General features: G+C 45.9%; 2 protein-coding genes across 2 annotated transcripts; one reads left to right on the forward strand and one right to left on the reverse strand.

Moving 5' to 3' along the window:
* Window positions 1-3,931: 3,931 nt before the first annotated feature.
* LOC130684479 (uncharacterized) lies at window positions 3,932-5,064 on the reverse strand. The gene is made up of 2 exons (XM_057505384.1): window positions 4,512-5,064; window positions 3,932-4,257 (listed from the first exon to the last, which is right to left on the reverse strand). The coding sequence occupies exons 1-2, from the start codon at window positions 5,062-5,064 to the stop codon at window positions 3,935-3,937; spliced, it is 876 nt and encodes a 291-aa protein (XP_057361367.1). The 3' UTR covers window positions 3,932-3,934.
* Window positions 4,829-18,336, forward strand: SCD (stearoyl-CoA desaturase). Its single transcript, XM_036898599.2, has 6 exons — window positions 4,829-5,245; window positions 5,753-6,035; window positions 9,847-9,977; window positions 11,433-11,638; window positions 13,103-13,335; window positions 16,032-18,336. The coding sequence occupies exons 1-6, from the start codon at window positions 5,219-5,221 to the stop codon at window positions 16,229-16,231; spliced, it is 1,080 nt and encodes a 359-aa protein (XP_036754494.2). The 5' UTR covers window positions 4,829-5,218; the 3' UTR covers window positions 16,232-18,336.
* Window positions 18,337-25,425: the final 7,089 nt, after the last annotated feature.

Raw genomic sequence — 25,425 nt, forward strand, 5'->3', positions numbered from 1 at the left:
TTATCCATTTTTTTCTTTGATTATTGCTTTTTGTGTTCTGTCCAAAGAATCTTTGCCTACCTCAAGGACGCAAAGATATTTTCCTGTGGTTTCACATAGAAGCTTTATAGTTGTGAGTTAGCTTAGCTCTCTGATCCCTCTCAAATTAATTTTTGTGTATAGAGTAAGCTAGAGATTAAGGTTCATTTATTCTATATGGACATCCCATTATTCCAGCAATATTAGTAGAGAACTTTGTCCCTCCACACTGTATTGGTCTGGGAAATTTGTAAAAAATCAGTTAACCATGTATATGTAGGTGTATTTCTGAAATTTCTAATTTGTTCCATTGATCTATTTGTCTCTACTTTTGCTAACAACACACAGTCTTGACTACTCTAGCTTTATAGTAAGACCTGAAATAAAATGGTTTAATTCCTTCAACTTTGTTTCATTTTGAAGATTGATTCGTTCATTCTAGGCCCTTCATATTTCCACTTAAATTTTAGAAACAGCTTGTCTGTTTCCTCAGAGGCACCTGTTGGATTTTTATAGGAATCAGTCTATAGATTAGCAGTGCGTCTTCCTATCAGTGAATAGAGTATATCTCCATTTTTACAATGATTTTTAAATTACTCTCTACAATGTTTTGTGATTTCCAGTATAGAGATCCTGCAAACATTTGTTAGGTTTATTCCATTGTATGTGATATTTTTGATGCTATTTCAGAGTATATTTTAAACCTTATTTTCCAATTGTTCTTTATTAGTATATAGAAAGGAATAATTTTTATATTGACTTTGTATCATTGACCTTTCTAACTTCACTTACAATTTTATTTTTTAGGTGAACTCCATAGGAATTCCATATACACAATATGTCTTCTGTAAATAATGACAGTTTTTACTTCTTCTTATCTTTCAAGGTTAGCAGGTGTCTCAGTGAATTTCAGAACCTGGATCTCAGCCTAATACTTTTTTACCTGCGTGCTACATTGTATGTAGTTTTACATAGTTGAGATCACACAGGAACGTTTTCCCATGCCATTAAAATGCTTCCTTAACAATAGTTTTATTGGTGTGGGCTGCGTAAAGCTGCATCACAGTTTAGTTTTTGTAATATTGTTTCATAACATTATCTTTAATATTATAAATAATACTGTGGTGAATATGTGAATCAATTTATCCTTCTACCAGGAATTTCAGAAGATGCTTGTCTCTTCTTGTTCTCCCTCATACTGAATATTGTCAAGTCTTTGGAAGTGATGGATTACATAGCATTATTTTTTTAATTGGAATAATTAGTGAAGTTTAACATATTTCAAGTGTTTCTTTGCCATCTGTATGTTTTCTGTTTTGAAGTGCATCTTCAGTTCCTGAGCTCCTTTATCATTTTGAATTTCACTATCCTTGGGCAGTTTACTTTGTTCTGTGAACTTTAATTTCCTTATTGTTAAAATGGGGTTAATACTTGTTTTGCAAAACTGTTGTGAATATTAAATAATGTATTAAGGTTTTTAATTCACTATTGGTCACAGAGTAAACTTACTCATTTTAAGTTTATCAGTCTGTATGAGCCCTTTACATATAAAGGCTGGTAACTTTTTGCTGTCATAACTGTTGGGACAATTTGTTCCTTTTGCTGCACTAGGGCCCTTTAACCAAGAACAAGCTTAGAATCCAAGTGAGTGTGTTGGTTTGACTATTGTCGCTTGAGCGGTGTGACCAGGGCCTCAGGAATGGAGTGTGACCAGGGCCTCAGGAATGGAGGAATGGAAGTTTCTTTTGTTCAAAAGCTAACAAGTTCCCAGTCAGGGAAAAACAACAAAAATATTCTCAGACAATGAATTTGAGGTAGTTTTTCTTTCTCTTTCCAATGTAAGCACCTTTGAGGGTTTCATGCTAATAAAGGAGACTAGAGTGGTGGCTGAAATAGACTAAAATGCTGAATCATTCAAATCTAAATTATGTTCTCATCATGTTCATGTCCAAAGTAGTGACAATTTCCTAAGGGTGTGGCTGAGGGACAATTACAATTCTGGCAAACTATTGCATTGAAATACCCTCTGGGTCCTTCTGTTACCTGGCTGTGTTGGATAAAAGGACCCATGACTCCAAGCTCAGTGTACCAAGACACCCAGAGAAATGGGGGTAAATGAGACAACTTTTCCAAGCATAGATTCGACCCTGTCCTGAATATGAACAATTTCTTGCCTGTAAGAACCAGAAGCAGGAACACTTGAGGATTCACCTAACAGGGAGACCGTATCTGTGACTTCTCACTATTGACACCTTAACTACCTAAGCGGTCACAGGAGTCTGTTCTTGTTCACCTGAGTTGAAGAATCAGAATGATATTTTAAAAGTGCTATGGCACCTTGTACCCCTATTCAGAGAAGCAGGTTTACAGCTTCAGTCTCCATCTCCCAAGCAGACTTTGTACTTCCCTCTTATACACTTAAATATCTATCACCTTAATACATAAATGCTATTGTATACTAATATTGATCACATGCTTATTTATAACTTTTAATTTGCCACTAATGCTTCTTTATTCCAAGGCTCATGCTTTTCCCATATTACTCCTGCCATGCAGCCATATGCAAGCTTCTGAGCATTTCCAAGAAGTTGGTTGTGACACACTCAGAGTCCTGTGGTCTGCCCTGGATGAACGCCAGGGAGGAAGCCTAGGCTAGAGAACCAGGTCACCTCTCTACTACAGACATCCATAATGAGATGGGCTCTAACCACCTCTCCCTGAAACTCTCTCTCTAATCAGACCTTCCCTAGACTCCCAAAGGTTCCCCTCTAGGGCAGCGTCTTGTCTTCAGAGAGAAATACAAGACCCCAGTTCTACATTTTTGTCTTGGTAAGCATCCACTTTCTGTGGCAGAAAATGCTTTTTTCCTGCCTTTTTCCATGGAAGGGATTCCAAAATCCCAACCTGATAATCTCAGGGGTCTCCAAAACATCCAGCTCATGTTCCACAGGTGCGGGCATAGCGAGGGGATCACGCACTGGGTCCGGAGGGGATCTAGCACCTGGCCTAAGTAATAATGCCAGCACTCAGTATGGCCAGCAGTAATATCCACCAGAGTCTATGTGAGGAGTGCAGTTTCCAGGGAAGATTGTCCCTACAGAAGTCCAGGCTCTGGAGGAAACAGGAGTCAAATGTACTTAGGCAATTAAGAAGCTAGGAAGCTGGTCTCAACAGTAGAGCCATTTTCATCTACCATTAAGGGTACACCCCTAAAGAAACCCTGAATTTTCTCCCTTGAATAACGCTGTTGATAGAGATATTGCAGAGAGCACGAGAGCAGAACACGGCGCACTGAGCCGTGAGACGAGCTGTCCACATCTGAAACATCCAGTCTCATTCAAAATGTTTGCACATGACAGGGAGCCAGGACTGGAATGGAGGCGCCTGGTGACTGGCCAGAGTTGGCCTGACCCTGAGACCAGTGGTCAACAATTGCGCTCCTTAGTCCTCCTCCCAGGAAATCCCAGGTGTCTCCATTCCTGAGAAGTCAACAGTCAGCATATAACTATTTTCTCCTCTTCCCAGAGGAAGAGTCCTGGAATAGTATTTGGGGAGGTATGGGGTGGAAGGAGCCTAGGAGAATGCATAGTTCCCAGCCTCCTCTGGTGGCAAGGCTCCCACAGGCCCAGGAGGGTCAGGTCAGTGAAGTGAGAGCATCGCAGGGACCCAGGGTTCTGGGCAGAGAATAAGAGTTTGGGCTTTAGTACCACCTTCTGAGCTCTACTCCCAGCTCCACCCTGAACTCCACCACTCCAGCTGCTGTGACCATAGGAGAGTTATTTAACATCTCCGTACGTAGTTCACTTAACCTTATCTTTCTAAGTTAAAATGGACTACCCACCTCCTGGGGTCACAGTAAGGATTAAATGAAGTGATTCTTGCAAATGACTTGCAGTATTAATTTAGTACCTGTTAGCTATTCTTGTTCCACATACAAAGCCTTTTGCCTGCTTCCAGATGAAAGCACGTGCTTCCTGCCTTTTTCCATGGAAGGGATTCCAAAATCCCAACCTGACAATCTCAGGAGTCTCCAAAACATCCCGCTCACGTTCCGCAGGCGCGGGCAACGCGAGGAGATCACGCACTGAGGCCGGCGGAGAACGACCCCCCTGCTGGGCATGCCTAGCAGCTGAAGCCCGAGCGCGCGTGCAGGTCCACACATCTGTGGATCTACGTGTGTGTGCCGTGCAGCCCGCCCGCAGCCGCGGGAATTCAGCTGGTCTACTTGGCGTCGCGTGGCTGGTGGGCGGGGCAGAGCCATTGTTGCGCCGCGGACCAAGTACCCCACCCCCCGCGCTCGCGCTCTCTAGGGACAGAGGCGGGGCTTTACCGGGCGCCTTTGCTTCTGACCCCCTTCCCACGCGTCTCAGGAGACAGGATAGAGCTGTGCGCCGTGGTCGCCCCCGCGGCTTCCCTACTGTTTGCAGTGAAACTTCCCCAATCCCCATCCATCCGCGAAGTGCCCCGGGGCCAAGCTCCGGGCTGGTACCCACCCCCCACTCCCGGATCGGGACCTCTCCCTCTTCCAGAGAGAACGCTCCCAAGCGCCTCCAAGGCCGCGAGGTGCCGGGCAGAGGTCCAGCGGCCGGTGGAAGAGAAGCCGAGCTGGGGAAAGGGAGGGGAGGGGGAGCGAGAGCTCGCGGCAGAGGGAACAGCAGATTGCGCCGAGCCAATGGCAACGGCAGGACGTGGTGGCACCAAATTCCCTTCGGCCAATGACGCGGCAGAGTCTGCATAATCATTAGCATTTCCCCAGGGGCAGAGGCAGGGGCAGGGGCAGGGGCTGCCGCGGCAAAGCCGCGGTGTGTCTGCAGCATCCTGTTTTCGCGTCTCCTGCTCGCTGCACGCCTTGGCCCTCTGTCTCCTCCCCTCTCCCGCCCATTCGGGTCTTCCACCGCGGGCCAACTCTGCGCACTTTGCCCCTTGTTGGCAGCGAATAAAAGGGGTCAGAGAAAATTGGGGACGTGGTGACCCGCTGCCAGCTCTAGCCTTTAAATCCTCAGCCTGGGGAGTTCCACGTACAGCGGGTCGGGTCCAGACACCCATCCAGCGCGCACCGCGCAGAGGCGGCTTCCCAGAGCAGCGCGGCGGATCGCGGCGCAAAAGCGGGCTCGGGAACCGAAGTCTACCCTCTGTCCGGGCTGTTCTGAACTCCGCATTCTCAGCCCAGGGAAAGTGATCCCAGCATCTGAGAGTCCAGATGCCCGCCCACTTGCTGCAAGAGGAGGTGAGCTTCCCAGCAATGGCCCCCAGACCGCCGCGGGTTTGCCGGCGCTTGTTGGGCTTCTGGGCGACTCGATAGGGGAGGGGAGAGTGGAGATCTCCGCGGACGACATAACCATTTTTTGCGAGTTGTACTGCCTTTAATTTGTTGGGAATAAGAATTGTAATATGGGGACTTGGTTCCCCAACTTTTATTTCTTAAGCTTTTAGGGAAATACCGGTCGTGCCTACCTTTCTGTATGTGTGCGTGTGGGATTTCTTTTGTGTGTAAGTAGGGGTGTGAGTGTTCTACTTCTTCCTGTTGCCCCTTCAGCTTGAGGTTTCACCCGTCCTCGCCAGTCTATCTGCACTGCTCCTGGGGACTTCTCTCTCCCATGGCGGGTACCCCTGCCCTCAGTTAACTCGGGTATTGGGTCAGGGTCTCTGCCTGAACTCCCCCCTTCCCCCAGCCTGAACAGAGTGAAGTGGCCCCTGCTCTCTCCTGACTCTCCCCGCTTCCTGTCCCTTCCAGATCTCCAGCTCCTACACAACCACCACCACCATCCCAGCGCCTCCCTCCCGGCTCCTGCAGAATGGAGGAAACAAACTGGAGAAGAATCCACTATACTTGGAAGAAGACATTCGCCCTGAATTAAAAGATGACATCTATGACCCAAGCTACAAGGATGTGGAGGGCCCGAGGCCCAAGATTGTGTATGTTTGGAGAAACATCATCCTTATGTCTCTGCTACACTTGGGAGCCCTCTATGGGATTGCCATGATCCCTACCTGCAAGATCTACACCTGTGTCTGGGGTAAGAGGTTCCCTTGTCCTCCTGACCCAGGACCCCAGATTCTCTCCACCCTTAATAAAGTGGGAGCTTCTGGAGAGCAGGCTCATTTCAGGCTCAGGTTTTCCAGGCTGTTTCTCTGGTGGCTTGAGAGGCAGATTGGGCTGGGAAAAGAATCTAGGAGAATTGGGCTGCAGGAGTGGCCGTTCTGTAGGCTTTTGAATATGGGTGTTGGGGAGGGAGCCCTGAGACCACGTGCTGTAGGCTTTGAAATGAATAGACCTTGACAGAGTCAGCTTTCCCTGAAAGAGCGTTTCTGTTTCAGTCATTTGCTCAGTGCTTGTCCCAGCCCTTCCAGCCACAGCAAAATCAAGTCCCCTACCTGGGAGGCATTGGGAACATGGGACTAGGCCTCAGCTCTACAGGATATATGCTGAGCACAGTCATAGGATAGCAAGAGGAACTGCCTGGGAAAAGCATAGTAGAAGAGGGAAGAACAGAGAGGTTTGCCCTGACCCTTGGCCTGACCAGGGTCCTTTGTTATATAGAAAGATGAAGAAAGCTCTTGTACAACCCAAGTTACACAGATGTGTTGCTCTATGACTCCAAGTAGGTCTCTGTGACACTCAACAAAATATTCTTAGACTGAAAAAACGTTGCAGAATGGTTCATGTCCCATTCCCCATGGGGCCTGTTCCAGCCCCTCTCTCCCGATGCCATGTCCCTCCTTGTCAGGAACAGCCAGGCCAGGCCAGAGTAGAGAGCCCTGAGCAGCGCTGGCCTTGAGGCTGTGGCAGTGAGGGAGACAGTTCCCTGTTTGTCCCTGTCCTGCCATTAGCTCAGCTCTTTCAGGGATCCCTGGGTGTGGGCCGATAACAGGGCCCTGCCCCCGCTATACACAAGTGCTTTGCGGGCATTTTCACCTCTGCCCCACTGAGCTTGAGTTGGGAAGGGGAAAACAGGGAGCTGTAAAGACCCAGGGTGCCCCCCCACCCATTGGCACTCTCTGAGGGTGTTGAGCCAGAACTCCCCTTCCAGAAAACAACCTCAGGGTTTCCAGAGCAGTGTCCAGAGTGCAGGCTGCTTGCCGACAGCTGCGCTTGGAGGGGCCAGTTATGTAGAAGGGCTTGTAGGCCACGTTTTAGCTGATTGCCTCAGGACTTCTTTGGTAAAGGTGCTGGCATCTGGTCCCTAGAGTTTTGTCTTGGGGAAATCCTCTCACAGGAAGACATGCCACAAGACAGAAATCCAACTAGGTTAGATGCCCTCTTCCAGGATCTCAGTTTCTGTAGATACAAACGGGACACAGTACTTTTTTTCAGATGAGAAAGGTCCTGCTCCTTAGGCTACATGTGTGTCCTTGCTGGGGCCCACCAGGCTCAGGAAGTCAGTTCATTGTGGATCAGTAAGGGCTCTTATATTTGGGAGGGGAAGAGGGCCTCTGTCTTCTAGCACCTTGAGAACCCAGCAGAGCTTCACCTGTAGCATGAGGAATCAAGAGCAGGTCTGAGGCCTCCCCAGGGAGAGACTACAGGCTCTTCTCCACCCCCTCTCCCCAACAGCGGAGTCTTCACAGGTATTTTTGTCACCTGCAAGCCTCTTGCAGCCTCAGGACACCCTCAGTCCGGTCCCGCTGCTTGCTCCTAGCTCTCGGCTGCTAGTGCAGGGGCAGAATGCGGTCCCCAGACCAAGGCTGGGCCCGCTCCCTTTTTGGTGCCCTGCCTGTGGGTGTGTGCTGTGCCTTTGGGTGGAGAAGTGTGGCACACAGAGACCAGATAGTGACTTTTTTTTCTCCTGCCCCTGGCCCTGTGGTGGATGGCTTAGCTCAGAGCTCGGCCCTAAGGAGCAAGAGGGTGGGGGAAGGGTCAAAGGTCCCACCTTCAGAGTTTAAGAGCTTGGCTGTGCCTTTTCTGGTTTTATCTCTGAGAACAGTGTTAAACTAGCAACTGGTTGTGAGTCCAGCATTTCTCTTAACTGCGCAATCTGGGAGCCTCTCAGGAGAGCCCTTAGAGAAATCTTTAAGAGAGATCTCTGGTGACCCTGAGGGCCGAGGGGCAACACCTCTCAAGTCTCTTTCTTAGAGCCAAAGCTATGAGATGCTGCCTGACTGTCAATCAGACATTAATAGGGAATGAATCTCCAGCTGATGTAAGGCCTTCTAAGGACAGGCTTAGAGGTGTTGATAGAAAAGGGCCCCAGAATACCTGGGTTCTTTTCCCAGTTCCCGTTACTACCAGGACCTTAATGCTTTCTTGGTCAACTTGCCGGGGTCGCCTGTAGCATGAAACAGCCCCAGTAGCTTCCTTGGTTCTGAACTGAGTGCTTCTGTTTTCATGCCCAAAGCCGTTTTTCTTCCTCCTTGGTGACTGGTGGGATGTGGCTCAACTATCATTTTCCTAGTACAGATGCAGACAGATACTGCTGTTGGGAAGGTATCATCACATGGCTCAAGGCCGGCAGGTCATCTGGATCCCTAATCCCAGCTCAGAGAGACAATAAGTAGAACTTTTCTTTGGGACCGATTCTGACTCCCTGGCGCCCCTCTGGCACCTGTAGAAGGGAAAGGATAGGGTGGAGGAGATGGGGTGGGGGTAGGGTGTCAGGGGTGTGTGTGATGTTTGGGAAACTGGTATCTGTAGCTGGGAAAAAACATAGGACAGTTTGTTACAGTGTGTGGTGTCCCCAACCGCAAGTAAGTTCTGTGGCTACTGAGGACCCATTGTTTCTAGCTGCTTCCCTCGGAGTGAAACATTGTCAACAGTAACTGCCCCACCAAGGCCAGAGGCCCTGCCCAGAGCTGCAGAGCTGGAGCAGAGGAAGAGGGGTTTGCTCAGCAGCCCACTGCCAGGTTAGAGATTTTCTCTGGCACCTCCTGAGCCTGCAGGCCTCCAGGAAGGTGAGGAAGGACAGTGTTGGGGTGACTCTGCTGACACACAGCTTTGAGCTTATCCCACCATTGTCTAGAATTAGCCTTGCCAGAGGGAATATGGCCCGACAGAGGGATGTGGCAAAGGAGAGCCACAGGAACCGCGTGCGCATCTTGTTGGGGGAGGCGGATGGTGTAGCTGGCACGTGAACCACTTGTTGGCAGAAAACCACATTTCAAACTATGGCTCCATTTCTTATGATCCATGTGACCATAGGTAAACACTTAACCTCTCTGAGCATCTATTTCTTCAACTGCAAAGTGAGGATATTAAACTCTATTCATGTATCCAGTAAATCAGAGAATATAAAATCTCTGGCAAAGCTTAAGACATTGTGCTGACAGGACTTAGGTATAGGGCAGGTTTTTCCCCTAAAATCCCTGAAATTCCCTGCCTGCTAAAATATTGGAATGCTTTTGTACCAGTTGGTAATTAGCCATAGTTCTGAGCCCCGAGTGGCTCCTAGAACCCCATATCCCTCAAATTCTACAGTGCCCAGACTGTGCTGGCTGTTAAATATTTTAATACTACCCTTCTTATGGGTCCTAAGCTCTGCAGGATTAGTCTCTGGTCCTTGCAATCTTGGAGGAGGTTAGCTGAAGGTCAGAGGACCTGGAATAGTGTCTCTCATGACTGAGAATGACAAGTGGCTGAGTGGTGAGGGCTCCCCTCACTGTCCTGCCTTTCTGAAGTTCCTGGGACTCCTTAGCTTATTCCAGTTCTAGGCTGAAAGGATGGGAAGTGATGGTATGTTTCAAACTGGAAGAGGCCCAAGAGATCAAGGCATTCATGGAGTTCAGGGTAAAGCGATCCTCAACCCAAGCCTAGCGAACGCGTGGACTCGGTGGAGAACGTCATGTGAGTGCTTTCCCAGAGCCCTGACTCCAACTCCCCCCTTCTCCTGGCAGGGTTTGCCTACTATTTGGTCAGTGCCCTGGGCATCACAGCGGGAGCACATCGCCTGTGGAGTCACCGCAGTTACAAAGCTCGGCTGCCCCTGCGCTTCTTCCTGATCATTGCCAACACGATGGCTTTCCAGGTGAGAAGCCAGCTGGGCTCAGCTCTTTGTCTTCCACACGGTCCATGGTCCAGGAGCAGAAGGGCGGAGCCAGCCTCCAGAGAGGACCGCCACCAGCGCCTCCCTTCCCCCTCTCTTTACGGCCACCTCAGTGCAGGCCTACCCAAGTCCACGAAGTATGTGGGTACTGGGAAAGGGAACTAGGAGATCGACAGGACACTCTCAGTGTATAGGATTATTTTTGATCCCAAAGGCCTCTGTTATCTCACAGTCTAGTTGTTGTGGCCCCTCCTCATAAAGGACCACAGTGCGTAAGCCAGACACTGCCCCTGCTTTCCTGGGAAGGCATCAGACAATAAATTCACTCTTTTAAGTGAGTATCTTAGGACTCCACCGCTGTGGGATTGAAATTGAGGCTCCACATAAATACTCATGAACTCTGGTTCTCAGGTAATAAGAGGAAACACTTTGAAAGCACCAGCTATGTGCCTGGCACTAGTCTAAGCTTTTGACATAGATTACCTCATTAAACCTTCACAAGTCTTAGGAGTTAGGTACTGTCCTTATCCACATCTTAGAGATGAAAAGATGCATCCCTGGGAAGTTGGGGAGACCAACATTATGATCCTATCTTGGGCTGCCAGGGTGCGAAGTATTGTTTGTTGAGGCAGCGAGTTTACAGAAGAGAAGATGGGAATTAGGGAAAGGGAACTCACAGTCAGTAAGCAGTAGCCATGGACAAGAGAGAGCATGTGGTGTGGGAGCAAGAGGAGAAAAGAAGGAAACCAGATTGGCTCCCTTCCTCATGGCAGTATCCCAGGTGCTTACCACAGCTGCACAGTTCTCTGCCGTCGCACTTTACACCTTGAAGGCTCCTGATGTTGCCCTTGTGGGGCCACGGGAAGGAAGGGATACTGACACATTCTTGAAGGGATGGAAAGAGTCCCAGAGGAGCCCTGAGGTCATTTGGAAAAGATCGTGATTGGTCAAGACCATGACTGACAGGCCTGGCCTTGCTGAGTTGTATGAGCTGTCTCTTGACAAGGCCTCAGAATGGAGCTCCCGGCAGCTTCATCCACCAATGGCGACCCAGGGACGCAAAGCTGCCCGCCTAATGTTCTCCCTGCCCAGGGATTAGCTGCTCTGTGAGGACCTTTTCCAATATTTCTTGCTTGAAAAATTGCTGTGTACTCTCCTAATGTACTATCTGAGCTCTGTATGATCTACCTCCATTCTACCTACCATGTAACCTTCAAGGCCTATTCATGTGGTCCTGGGACTTTAAGTTGCTTTTCCATATAAGCTTCAGTGGCAAGTTGGGGGAAGAGAGGAGGCAGCTGTGACTCCTTTGGAGGGCTGACTCCTGTGTATTTTATGAGGTTAGGCTGAGAGCACATCTCAAAGATGCCTGTCCACTGGAATTCCCCCAGAGGGTCTCTCTCCTCAGGCCTACATTCCTCTTCTCTGTCTCTCCAGAATGATGTTTATGAATGGGCCCGAGATCACCGCGCCCACCACAAGTTTTCAGAAACAGATGCTGATCCCCACAATTCTCGACGCGGCTTTTTCTTCTCTCACGTGGGTTGGCTGCTTGTGCGCAAACACCCAGCCGTCAAAGAGAAGGGCGGTTTGCTAGACTTGTCTGACTTAAAGGCTGAGAAGCTAGTGATGTTCCAGAGGAGGTGAGTGAAGCGGTGATGGAGCAGGGCACCTGGTGTTTGGGGTCCCCTTTTCACTCCTAGAACTTATATACATACACTGAGAAACTTACTGAATTTGCATCTCAGGATCATAATTTAAAACCCAGTTTTTTTACCTGCCAACAGGCCCACAGCCATAGACTGTTGTTCTTTCTTTCTATCTTAGTTAAGCCTATTAAATTCAATAAATCTTTCCTGACCTAGGACAGTCACAGATAGGAAGATGAATGTGTCAGTCCTTTCCTTCAAGGAGTTTGTAGCCTATTGGGGAGAGGACAGATAAGCTAAATACCCAAATGACTATGGTACATGGCAAAGTGTTTTCTGTACCAAGGACAGGCACAAAGGGCAGGGAGACTGCAGAGTGGAGAATAGCAGGGAAGGGTTTGTGAAGAATGTAGCTTTGGAATCCACTGATGGATAGAGATTTCCACAGGTGTGTGCGGGGAGGGACGGTGTAAACAGAAAGAACAGAATGCACTAAAGCACGAAGCATGTTCTAGCAACAGTCCTTTCACTTGACGTATAGGGTGTGGTAGGAAGTAAGACTAGAAAGGAGACAGGTGCCACTCTTGTAAAGTCTTAAGGACAGACTTGGGATTTAATTCCATAGTGAATGAGATATTATTAAAAGTTTCTTAAGCAGGAATGTGGCATGGTCAAAGGTGTCCTTTGGAAAGGTCACTCTTAGTACGTGAAAGAAACCACTGAGCCAAAGAGGTGAGGAGCAGGGCCACCAAGTTAGGAGGTGATGGGGATCCCTGCTAGGGATGCAGTGGCAGGAACGCAAAGGACTTGAATGCAGCAGATAGCAATAATACAAGAGTATGACTTGGCTGTGGAAGAGATGTTGGGTGTCAGCTCCCTTGGAATGTCAGCAGCCTGGTCTACATATGAGAAAATGAAGACTGGGACAGGGCCTCCAGAGGGACAGAGACCTGCAGGCATCAGGGACACGAGTGTGCCTCTGAGGGAAAAGCAGAGGAAAGATTCAAGGATGGCGAGCAGGAAATGGAGACAAGATGCTAAACATAGACTCTGCAACGGAGCACTGCTGGGAAAGAGAAAGTAGCCCAAAGACAGAAAGGATAAACAGCCTGCGAAGGAGAACTCAGCTTATCAGTTCGCAATGCAGGCCTCACCTGTTAGTTACTAACAGGGCACTATGCTAGAGGAAAAAGAATGGCTTAGAGTCAGGAGACAAGCTTTCCAACTCTTGCCTCACCAGTTCCTAGTGGTGTGATTCTAGAGAAGTCATGCAACCTCTCTTTACCTCATCTAAAAAGTGAGATAATGACACTACATGCTCAAAAGATTCCCCACCCCATTCCCTCTTGCTCTCTTTCCTGCCACACTGTACTCATAGGAGCAAAGAGAGCCCAACCCGGCGACTGGGGAAAGTCAGGCAGGTCTAAGGGGCCTCTCTCCTGTGATCTACCAATGCAGATACTACAAACCTGCTGTCCTGTTGATGTGCTTCATCCTGCCCACACTGGTGCCCTGGTATGTCTGGGGTGAAACTTTCCTACACAGTTTGTACATTGCGACTTTCTTGCGATATGCTGTTGTGCTCAATGCCACCTGGCTGGTGAACAGTGCTGCCCACCTCTATGGATATCGCCCTTACGACAGGACCATTAACCCCCGAGAGAACATCCTGGTGTCTCTGGGAGCTGTGGGTAAGTCGGCAGTTCCCAGTAAAACCACATCTAGTGGTCTGCTCGTTAGGATATTAGGCTAGGAGCCAGGAAAACCAGATTAACCTGTTTCATGACCTCCTTCTATCTGTTTTCTCCGCTCAAACGAAAGGGCAACACATTATTAGACACCCCTTGAGGGTTGGGCAACACATCGTATATAAAAAGGAAAGGGTAAAAAATAGCAGTGTCTTTGGTTCCAGGTTCTAAAACAGTCCCCAGATGCTTATATAAGGAGCCCCTTTGGGTTTTCCTTTTTCCAGCCACCTCTGAGCCAGACTGTAGTCTTGCTTGGGGCAGGGAACTTGTAAATAGAGGAAGAGGGTCATCTGGGTGACTGCTAAGCCTAGTGTTTTATATGTAAGCATGCTATATAAAATGTAGAATAAATACTTGTAATTTAATTCAATACACTTCTCGTGTGTCTCTTTGCTATATTCAGATAGACTATACCTGAAGGGCACCCAACACTTTACTGCTTGTGGTGCCAGTATGAACCAGCAGTTGGTGGCCCTTCAGTGCCATCTATCACTCTTGCCTCTTGTTCTTTATTTTCCTCTCTTCCGCTTCTATTTTGTGCAAGAAATTTCCGCTCCCTCCAACATGGAACCCCCGATAAAGCAGTGAGTTTGATCACAAGTACCTGCTCACTGATCTAATGCTGACTATTCATGAATTTATTTCTGTCATTTCAGGACCAATAGCCAGAGTCTAAGACAACACGGTTCTACCATCTGTCTCCATTTTTTCCCTGTCACTCTTATCAACTAAATATAGACCTTGGCTAAAGCCTGGAATTAGTTTTCCTTAAAGAGACCCTGTGGCCTCTTCTTCCTCACCAGTGATCAGTACTACTGGTCACTCTGTATATTTGGGCAACCTCACTGTTCCACATATTTGTGCACACCATGGCCTAACATTCACTTTGTTCTCTTTAAAAATTTCTTTTTATATTCTCAACCCTGACCATCTTTACTCTCTGTAGTAAAGGCATTTTTTCCTATCACTTTTCAGTTTTCATGCATCTCCCCCCTCCTCTCAGGCACCTTCTCCAACTGTGCATGTTCTTCCTGTGAACAATGTTTGCAGTCAATTACATAGGCTGGATAAGTCTTCTTCATAGAAACAAAAGTTTCTGGAATGAGGTACATCCCTTATTGCAAATGGATCTATACTGAGCTTCCCCAGTTCCAGACTCTTCATAACCATCAGTTCAAAGTGGCTGCCAATATGTTACTTTGTCTCAGGTGTCATTCATTTCTCCATACCTGCTACCGCTCCCTTATCACCTCACCCTTTGTCCTCCTGTAGCTGCTTTCTTGACATTTCTTCTGGAATTACCTCCCTCACAGTCACATGCTTATCTTCTCTCTGCCAAAATTGACCTCCCTTGAGCATTTCTTGAGCTGTCTCTCACTGCCCTAGTTGCAAAATCTTGTCCCTCTTCCACCCATTGACCTTCCTCTTTTTCTCCCTCTCTTGGCTAGGTGTATGTCCGATTTGTCTTTAAATCTCATGACAATAGTGTTGGCCATTGCTCACACAGAGCCAAAATTAGTAATCCTCTGTCAGTACCTTTAGCCTTGGGGTCATCCCACCCTTCTCAGTTCACACCGTGGACAATCAGTTGTCACACAGACAGGACATACTTTGAGATGCCCTGGGTGGTGTCATTTACTCTGCAAGACTTCCTTCACTTGCTTGCTACTAATATCATTACTACTATTCTGGGGTTCTTTTATCTTCAAAGGTCTCAACAAGCTCTTTTTTAACTATTCTTTACCCAGCTTTACCCCAGCCTCATAAGGGTCAGTATTGTTATTACTAAACGTGATTCAGAAAGAAAAGCCCTGCCAAGGATGAGAGAACTCACTGTCTGTGGAGTTTCCAAAGCTCAACCTGTCACAGAAATTATCCTGAATCCAGAATTCCTTTGTATTCCTCACCCAAGCAAAGTGAAATGCTCATCTCAGAATCTCAGCACTTAGAGGGACAGACTAGCTAAATATTTTGATTCTTATTCCCTCCAAGAGCTTCTGTTTTATCATCATCACTCCCACACTAGGGACCGAGCCCAAAAGATTTAGAAGCCCGAGCATTCCCCTCGGACCTGGCAGTGGCTGAGGACCCTGGGCCTGGGCTTCCTTTCTTTGGACTTCCAGTTGCTGCTGCCCAGTTCTGAGGGCACCTCCCACCCTCAGGGGTGGTACCAGTGCAGTGGGGGAGCTGTGCGCCTTTCCTCATCTTTGTGGAAAACAGCAAAAGTTCTTCATTCTGGGCTCTCTCCTGTCCCATCCTAACAACATGCACATATACACAGAGCCGTTAGGGTCTCAGACCAGTATGTAATGAAGCTCTGGGAATTTCCCCATCTAAAAGCTGCTCCCAGTGAGAGCAGTTTCTTTCTAGTCATCTTATCCTCTGAGAGAAACTGCCAGTCCTCCTCCCACTAAAGCTCTGAGACAGCCATGGATGACCAGGTCTCCCCAGTCATTTCTTAAGATTGCTTTTAGGGGTCTATCTGGTTCACAGCAGAAGAGACTTGGATTCATTCATGAATGAATGAACAGCAAGTTCTTCTGGGTTCAAGGTTCTCTGCTAGGTAACTGGTAGGCTAAGATCAGGAAGACAGCTGCCACAGTGCAGTTCCGTAACTTTTCTCCTTGCTTTTGTTCCAGGTGAGGGCTTCCACAACTACCACCACTCCTTCCCCTATGACTACTCCACCAGTGAGTACCGCTGGCATGTCAACTTAACCACATTCTTCATCGATTGCATGGCTCTCCTCGGTCTGGCTTATGACCGCAAGAAAGTGTCCAAGACTGCCATCTTGGCCAGGGTTAAAAGAACTGGAGATGGAAGCTACAAGAGTGGCTGATTTGGGGATCCCTCAGGTTCCTTTTCCAAAAGCCAGCCGGGCAGAGGTTTAATGTTCTATTTATTAACTACTGAATAATGCTACCAGGATGCTAAAGATGATGACGTTAACCCATTCCAGTACAGTATTCTTTTAAGATTGAAAGCCAACAACTCTGCCTTCATGACGCTAAGCTGATATCCTTCTTTCTCCTCTTATCTTCTCTCTCTTCCAGGCCCATTGTCCTCCTTCGCTTTCTTCCTGTCACCTTCTTTTCTCTTCCACCTCATTGCCTCCCAGGTCCTTGGTGGGTGTCCAGCTTCCAAAGCTTAGACAAGCTTTCTGTACTCTAAAACTAGTGGTCTTTGCCCCAGATAACTCTTCCCTTGAGACATCTTGAGCTTTAAGGTGGGTGGCTCCATGCTAGAGATCTGACAAAATGGTCTGGGAAGGCCCCCATTAATGATCTCAAGCCCAGGCTTTTGCTAGATGGAATGGAAAAACAACTTCATCTGGCACGAAGCTTCTAAAGCAGGTGAATGTCAGGGGAGAGAGGTAGCGTGCATGGTATGGTGGGTAAGTGAGGATGGGGTGAGGTGGGAAGCAAGGCAAGAAGTTCCTGCTGTGAGTGACACACAGCTGCCTGCCAAGTGGGTACTTGGAGCCCAGCCACACAACATGCTTCCTCTCTCTCCTGACTCTGACCTAGGAATGGCCATGGAGCTTGGCAATGCCAGAACACAAAAGCAAATTTCAGTGTCCCAGTATGGTGTAGGCCGGGGATAAAGAAGAAGTGTTTAGTTTGTAGTGAAAGTGGTCTCTGCTGGGGAAGGGTTGTTTCTCTTTAATAATTGGAAGATTTCTTATTCCACATAACAAGAAGTCTTGAGGTTGGTGGTTTCCACCACCAGTGAATCCAGCAGCTCATGGAATCGTCAAAACTCTTCCCTCTTTCTGCTGTGCCATCTTCGTGGTATTAATCAGTACCCCTCATAGTCATAAGGTGGCTGCAGCATTTCCAAACAGCCACAAAAGGAACCCGTTGGGGGCTTAGTGATATGCCTCGTTGCTTTCTGAAGGAAAAAGCATTTAGGAGATGGAGTTGAGCCCAACATAAAGACGTATATGCATATATACTTTGCTTGGAATATTAAAATAATTGACTGAGAGTATTTCCTTCTAAAAGAGGGATGCTAGAAGAGGAGGTGGAATTAGGTAGGTTGTCTGCTTTCCTCTCACTGCTGGACAGGAGATGGACAGGTTGGGGGGCAGAGTCTGTAGGCAGCTCCTAAGAGATAAGTTTACAAAAGGAGGGCTCAAGAACACATTGCCAGAGGGTTCAGAAGGTCACTGAGTAAGTTATTGGGTGTCCTTGTACGGAAGCTGGTTATACAAACAAGGTAGATGTTAGCTTCATTCATCAACTCCAATTTCTCCTTGAAGTGAGTAAAAACTAGAAGGCTTCTCCCCACAGTGTTGAATACTTTCACCCATTCCTTCTGTGTTAACTAACATCTAGCCTGAAGTGAGGACTGCGTTCAGGGCAAGGAGAGCGGGTGCGAGGTAGGAATCTCTTAGGCACCCTTATTATTGATTCCTGGCCCTACCCTATCTGTCTATTTCCGCCTACTGGTTCTGTCTCCCGCTGCTGTTTGCTTCTTTCTCTGGACAGGCAGCCTCCTTTGTGTACTCAGTTGGCTACTGGTGTCCAGCCAGCTCCCTCTCCTGCAGACAGAATGCTCAGGGTCACTGAACCACTGTTTCTCTTTATGAAGTTGAGCTAGCTGCCACCTTCACTTGGCCTCCAGAACTTCTCACCTACACCCCTGTGCTCCTCTGCCACACTGATGACTCAAGACAAGATTGGCAGATCCTACTAGAAACATCCTTAGCTGAGGCACTCTCACAAGGCATAGCCAAGCCAAATGCTCGTGTGCCAGTGAGCCAGCCATGGAGCAAAAAAGGGTTTGTTTTGGATTCCTCTGTCTAGGTCAGAACCAGAGAGCATGCTGGATGCCCCTTGCTTACCCAATAAGCCTGCCCGGCCCGGGTCAGTGCTCCCAGCTGATAGTGCAACACCTGTAGAAGTAGGAGGGAGCCTAGTTTTCACTGGGCAGCATGAGAAGCAAAGGCAACTTGCCAAGTGCCTCACTTAGAAGGAGGCCCGGTTCCCTGAAGCCAGGGATATGCAGAGCTTTGGCTGAGACTTGGGATCTGAGATGCCATGAGCTTTGCTGAACAGCATCTCTGTTCAGCAAACTAACCAATATTCCCTGCAACACAGCCTAGGGCAGATAGTAGAACAGAAGAGGTCTGAGAAAAAATCAGTTTTTTGAGAACCTTGGACCACTCCTGTCCCTGTACCTCAGTCGTCAATGCAAAAGCCTGGTTTTACTCTCTTAAGATTGGAAATGTACAATACCAATGCTCTGTCCACTGTTGAGTCCCAGAATGGAAGGGAAGAGGGTCTTTCTTCCTGTATTAATTGAACAGATAGAGCCTATAGGGTTGAGCCTGGACTAAAGACATCCTTGTCCTTTGAGCTATTCCTCTCAGTGGAAAAGGACCTAACAACAGAAGGTCTCTATCGTTCAGATTTATACTTTACGATCAGCAACAAGTTTATATTTCTGTTTTAGTCATGTTCCATGGATCTGATCCACACCATGACCCTACACAGGGCTGGACAGGGTCCTCAGGCTGAGGGCCACAGTGGACATGTGGATGTGTAGGTGCGGAGGGTGTCGGCTGAGTAAGGAACACATTCTAAAAGCTGAACTCAAAGGACACATTCATTAATGGTCCAGAAACTCAGATCCGTTAAGTCTGGATTTCTGACAGTCCTTGCTTTGTGGGTGTGATGACAACTTATTTGGGTGCCTTACATCTTTTCTAATCAGTGTTGCATATGAGCCTGCTCTCACTCCCTTCTCGCTCCCTCTGTGGAGTTCCTTTGCACCTGAGAGCCTACAGAAGTGGCTGGTAGAAAAGAGGGCCTGGCTGGAGAGCTATAAGTATAGCTATTTGTGAGATTCCCTTCTGGGCTTCATTTTGGAAACTTTTCTTAGGGCTGTTTTTATTGAGTGCCCACATTTGATGGAGGGTGGAAATAATTTGAATGTATTTGATTTATAATTTTTTTTAGGTTAAAAGATGGTTGTGGCATTTAAAATGAAAAAGTTTTCTCCTTGGTTTGCTAGTATCCTGAGTGTATTCTCTGTAAGTGTAGCTCAGATGGGTCCACGTGGAAGGTTAAAGAAAACAAGATGTCAGTGTTACATGGGTGGTTAAGGCCAGGGCCTCTCCTACCACTGTGCCACTGACTTGCTATGTGACCCTGGGCAAGTCACTTAACTATAATGTGCCTCAGTTTTCCTTCTGTTAAAATGGGGATAATAATACTGACCTACCTCAAAGGGCAGTTTTGAGGCGTGACTAATGCTTTTTATAAAGCATTTGGGATCCTTCAGCAGAGGAATTCTCCTAAGTCTGAGTATTTTTATAGCAGCTGTATCCACCATGAACTTGTGTCCACCAGGAACCATGTATCCCAGATGCCATCATTAATCTATATGGTTCTGTCTGAGAGATTGAATAACTCCATTAGGATAAGTGGTGGATAACTAGCCAGACAAATTTGAGAATGCATAAACTCATTGCCATGGAAACATATACAGGATACCTTTTCCTTGATTGGGTGGGATTTTTCCCTTTTTATGTGGGATAGTAGTTAATTGTGACCTAAGAATAATTTTGGAATAATTTCTATTAATATCAAATCTGAAGCTAGTTGTACTGATCTGAGATTGTGTTTGTTCATAATAAAAGTGAAGTGAATCCGATGGCACCAAGTCTGGCAGTTTTTTGGCTGGGATTCAAAGTCTCTGGGGACTTAGACTATCTATTCTTATAGGAACACCACCCTATCTACGTCCTGTTCCTGTACCTTTAAGAGTAAAAAAGGAGCCAAAGCTAGATAGTTGACTCATACCCCAGTAACCGGCCCCGCCCTCTGAAGGGTAACTTTAGGTTAAACTCAGCCTTGGCAGCTGGAAACCAGGAGTCTGCTGCCATCAGATCAAACATATTAACACCGGCTGGCAACTTCGCCCTGCAGAAGTGCCAGGTCTCTGTTGTGTCACATGGTCACATGGGCCTAAGACAGAGATGCTGAGAGGAAGAGAGCAGCAGGGCAGGCGCTCTTCTGGAAACCAGTTCCTTACTCTGTCACCCAGGCTGGGCAGTGCAGGCCATTCCCCCAAAACCTAGTCTCTCCTGGGAATCAAGTGGCTCCCTGAAAATGCTGGTAACAGCAGCAGAAAGGAAGAATAGCCCCAGGGAAGGTTTATTAATTCATAGGATACAGAGGGCTTCATGATCATATGGTGGAAATGGCTTTAGAGTTCCTCCATCTGAGAACCCTCCTGTGGAAAAGAAGGTGGACTTTTCACAGTCTGAAGAAACTCCCATCTTCCTACAGGAGGCATCTTGACAATCCCTAGGCTTTTCAGAGTTCCCAGAACCAGCTAACCTCACTTACTAATGTAAGGTGCCCTCACCTTGGACAAGAAGCCGGATTCAGTAAGACATTCTGAGTATCCAAATCAAGTCTGTATTCATTGAGGTCTTGCCAGATTAATAACCTAAGTTGATGATGGCATTTTCTTCATCAGTTCGTATCTGGCTTTCTACTGCTTCCCCTCTATTTTGTTTAAATATTTAGGCTGGACTGTTTTTTCAGTTATTCTATAATTGAACTGTTCCTTCCAAGTCTTTGCATTGTTTGCCATTAACCGGCATCCAGTTTAAATAATTTATCCTCATGAAGCTCTGCTACTTTCTTTTCATTTCCTTCTGTTTTATGCCTGACTATCCTCCCTCTGATTAAACATTCTTTCATGCTCTCTCTAGGCAGTCTGTATTTTGTAGTTATTTTTCCCTTGGGTAGTTTTCTTATTCCTATCTGCAGAAATTCCAAGAAGGATAAAGAAAGGGGACAGCCCTTAGAACTTGATCAACATGTTCAGATGAATTCAAGATTGAGAGAGAAATCACCTATAAGGGTGGGTTGTAAAATGGGAGCTCCTAGTGGGTAAAGTAATGAACTCATGTTTTTGACATATTCTGTTTGGGAAGGTATAAATAGGAAGGTTTGGGAAGGTATAACAAGGCTCTTTAATCAAGATTTAACCATGGACAAAAGGATACAAAGTAACTTATGATACTGGAGAAGAGCATAGAAATAAAATTCCTGATGCCCAGTGGCTGCCAGTTTTCTCCCTCCTCCCTAGAAGAAGAACCTGGGTAATCCTTAAAATATCTGCCAGGGCACAAAAAGAAATAAAAGGCATCCAGATTGGAAAGAAGTAAAACTATCTCTGTATGCAAATGACATGATTTTGTACATAAAAATTCCTAAAGAATCCATACAAAAAACTATTAGGGCTAAAAAATTCAGCAAGGTTGCAGGATACAAGATCAATATACAAAGATCAATTGTATTTCTATAAACTAGCACTGAATGTATGCAAATGAAGTTAAGTAAAGAATTTCATTTATAACAGCACAGAAAGAATAAGTTAAAAAGGAATAAATCTAACAAAAGAAGTGCAAAAGAAGGATACATTGTAAACTATAAAACGTAATTGAAAGAAATTAAAGAAGACCTAAATAAATGAAAGAAATCTCATGCTCATGGGTTGGAAGATTTAAGCTGTTAACATTCCCCAAACTGATCTACAGATTCAGTGCAATCCCTATCTAAATTCCAACTGCATTTTTTTTTTACAGAAACTGACAAGCTGATCTTAAAATTCACATGGCAATTCAAGGGACCCAGAATAGCCAAAACAAATTTGAAAAAGAAGCACAAAGGTGGAGGATTCAGATTTTCTGGTTTCAAAATTACTTCAAAGGGTCAGTCATTGAGACAGTGTAGTACCAGTATAAACATTTCAGAATATATGAATATATAAGAATAGTTTTTTCAACAAATTAAGTTGGGACAACTGGATATGCACATGCAAAGAATGAAGTTGGCCCACTACTTCACAGCCTATATAAACATTAACTACAAGTGGGTCAGCTAAAACTATAAATCTCATAAATCTCTGAGGAGAAAACAAAGGTGTAAATCCATAACATTGGATTAGGCAATGCATTCTTAGATACAATACCAAAAGCATAAGCAAAAAAATAATAATAAATTGGATTTTATCAAAACTACAATGTGTGGTTTAAAAGACACTATCAAGAAAGTAAAAAGACAACCCACAGTTGACAGAAAATATTTGCAAATCATGCCTGATAAGAGACTAGTACCCAGAATATAAAAGGAACTCTTACAACTTAACAATAAAAGATTTTTTTTAAATAGGCAAAGTATTTGAACAGACATTTCTCCAAAGAAGATACACAAATCCAATAAGCAGATGAATAGTTGTTCACTATTATTAGCTCTCAAGGAAAAGCCAATCAGAACCACAATGAAATACTACTTCATACTCCCTGAGATGGCTATAATTAAAAAGACAGTAAATTACAAGTAATGGTGAGGGCATAGAGCAATTGGAACCCTCTTAACACTGCTGGGGGGAATCTAAAATTGTTCAGTTGCTTCAGAAAACAGTTTGGCAGTTCCTCAAAAGGTTAAAACAATCACCATAAGACCCAGCAATTCTGTTTCTAGGTGTATGCCCAAGAGAATTGAAAACATGAGTCCATGCAAAGTTGGACATGAAAGTTCATAGCATTATATGCTATATAATAGCCCAAAGATACAAACAACACAAATGCCCATCGAGAGGGGAATAAATAAACATAATGTGGTATAGCCATGTGATGGGATATTATTCAGCTACAAAAAGGAATGAAGAACTCATCTCTACAACATGGATGAACTTTGAAAACATTATGCTAAGTGGAAAAAGATAGACACAAAAGACCACAGATTGTGTGACTACATTTATATGAAATATCCAGACAGAAAGCAGATTGGTGGCTGCCAAGGGCTGGGGGAAGGAATGAGGAGTGATTGCTCACTAGTGGCTGGCTGTATTCTAGGAGGAGGATAAAATGTTCTAAAGTTAGATGTGGTGATGGATGCACAACTCTGAAAATGCTAAAAACCATTGAATCATATACTTTGAGGGGTAATTTTATGGCCTATGAATTATATCTCAATTTTTTAAATGAGGAAAAAAATGCCTTCTGTTCTATTGTTTTTACTGCTAATTGTAAATAGCTGAGATTCAAATCCAAATGTAATCAAAAGAAGTCCTCCATATTCTCTTAATTTTATAGTGATGTGGTCTCTGTTCTCCAACTACAAGGAGACAAAGCCCCAGGAGAAAAGGCAGTTGCTATATACTAGAGAGTCTAGGATCATATTCTTGCTTTACAAAATTCCTTGGGAAAATCCATATATCACGTTGTACATTAGTTAACGAGGTTGGCACCACTACATAAACTCCAATTCAACATTTTGATACAGACAACCCATGTTCTGAGTCCACTGAGTCAATGGATGCACTGATAACATTCACTATAGCCAGACAGTGCCCTGAGGGCTTGATAATGCATTCATTATCTCACCATTTTGGAAGTAGGCACTATTACTACCCCAAAGTTTACTGATGAGGTAACTGAGTTCATTTGGAAAGAAAGCAAGCTGTGATGGAGTGAGTAATGGTGCTGTGATCCGACTCCAGCACTACGGCCATTAACTACTCTCTATATTGGGTGTGCAGTAGATGACAAACTAGATAAGCCTGGAGTGCATATATCTCTGATCCATCCAAGCATATGCCTGGTGATACTCAGTTATACTCAGAGACAAAGCTTGACTGTAATGGCAGGAAGCTTAATTTCTGCAAAGTCAGACTGCAAATGCGGGGCCTTTGTTCTGGAAGAACCCAACTCACTCCACCTCATGACCTATTTTAACATTCAACTACACCTGAGTTTTAAGCTCTCTTTAAGCCCTCCTCTCAAACAATAGAAATGTACCTGACATTTCCTCTATACTTTTCAAACCATACTCCTCCCTCCATCAGGTTTTGAGACCCTTAAGGGCATCTTCTTTTAGGAATGTCTCCTGCGCCTAAATAATCAGTACTAGATACAGTTATCGAAAGATCTCATGTCTTGTTTGAAATTCTGCCTCTGTGACACACTGTGTGAAATGTCACTGGGAGTGAAGCTGTATTTTGTGACCTGTAGTTAACTTTCAAAGCCGCAAGCAAAGTGCTGATTCTGGCACACTGGCTTTGGGGCAAATACCACAGACCTTGATCGCAGGTTCCAAGGAGCTTCCACACTCGGCTTGCTGGAGGCAGAGCCCTCCCCTTTTCAGGACCCAGGCCTGCCCCTCCCCCGGCCCTGTCCTGCCCAGCCTGCTACACCCAGGCCAGAGAGAGCACACAAAGGCCAAGTGTCTGCCATGCTGACTCACGCTAGTTCTGGGTGCAGGCTATGACTGTCTCAGAGGGGCCGCAGGGGCCCTCCCCCTCCTGGCCATTTCCCATGTAAGCAGTGAGAAACTAGCCAGGGCCATGCCAGGCTTTAAAACACTCTGTGACCAACCAGACAAAATGGGCAATGAGAGGAAAGTGAAAGTGAAAGGCAGGAGAGGGCACAGAATTTCTCATTGCTATAGTCCTGTTCCTTTCTCAGAGAATTCTGGACAGCAGTAAGAAGTCACACTTTAGTCTTTGTGTTTGTTTCATGTGTGTATATATGTGTGTGTGTGTGTGTGTGTGTGTGTGTGTGTGTGTGTGTGTGTGTGTACGTATATATGTATTCTTTAATTGAAGTAAAATTGACATAACAAAAGTAACCATTTTAAAGGTGAACATTTGAAGTGAACAATTCAGTGGCATTCAGTCCACTCACAGTGTCATACAACCACCACCTCCATCTAGTACAAAACCTTTCATTGACCCAAAGGAAGACTGTACTTGTTAAATAGCTGCTCTCCATCTTCTCCCCTCCCCCCAACACCTGGCAACCACCAATCTCCTTTCTGTCTCTATGGATCTACCTATTCAGGATATTTCACATAAATGGAGTCCTACAATAGGTGACCTTCTGTGTCTGGCCCCTTCTCTCAGCCTACTGCTTTCAAGGTTCATATCTGTTGTAGCTTATACCAGTATTTCATTCCTTTTTACTGCTGAATAATATTCCATTGTATATAAATGTCACAGATGATTTCT

The sequence above is a fragment of the Manis pentadactyla genome, chromosome 8, assembly GCF_030020395.1.
Source record: "Manis pentadactyla isolate mManPen7 chromosome 8, mManPen7.hap1, whole genome shotgun sequence".
In the NCBI taxonomy this organism is placed as follows: Eukaryota; Metazoa; Chordata; class Mammalia; order Pholidota; family Manidae; genus Manis; species Manis pentadactyla.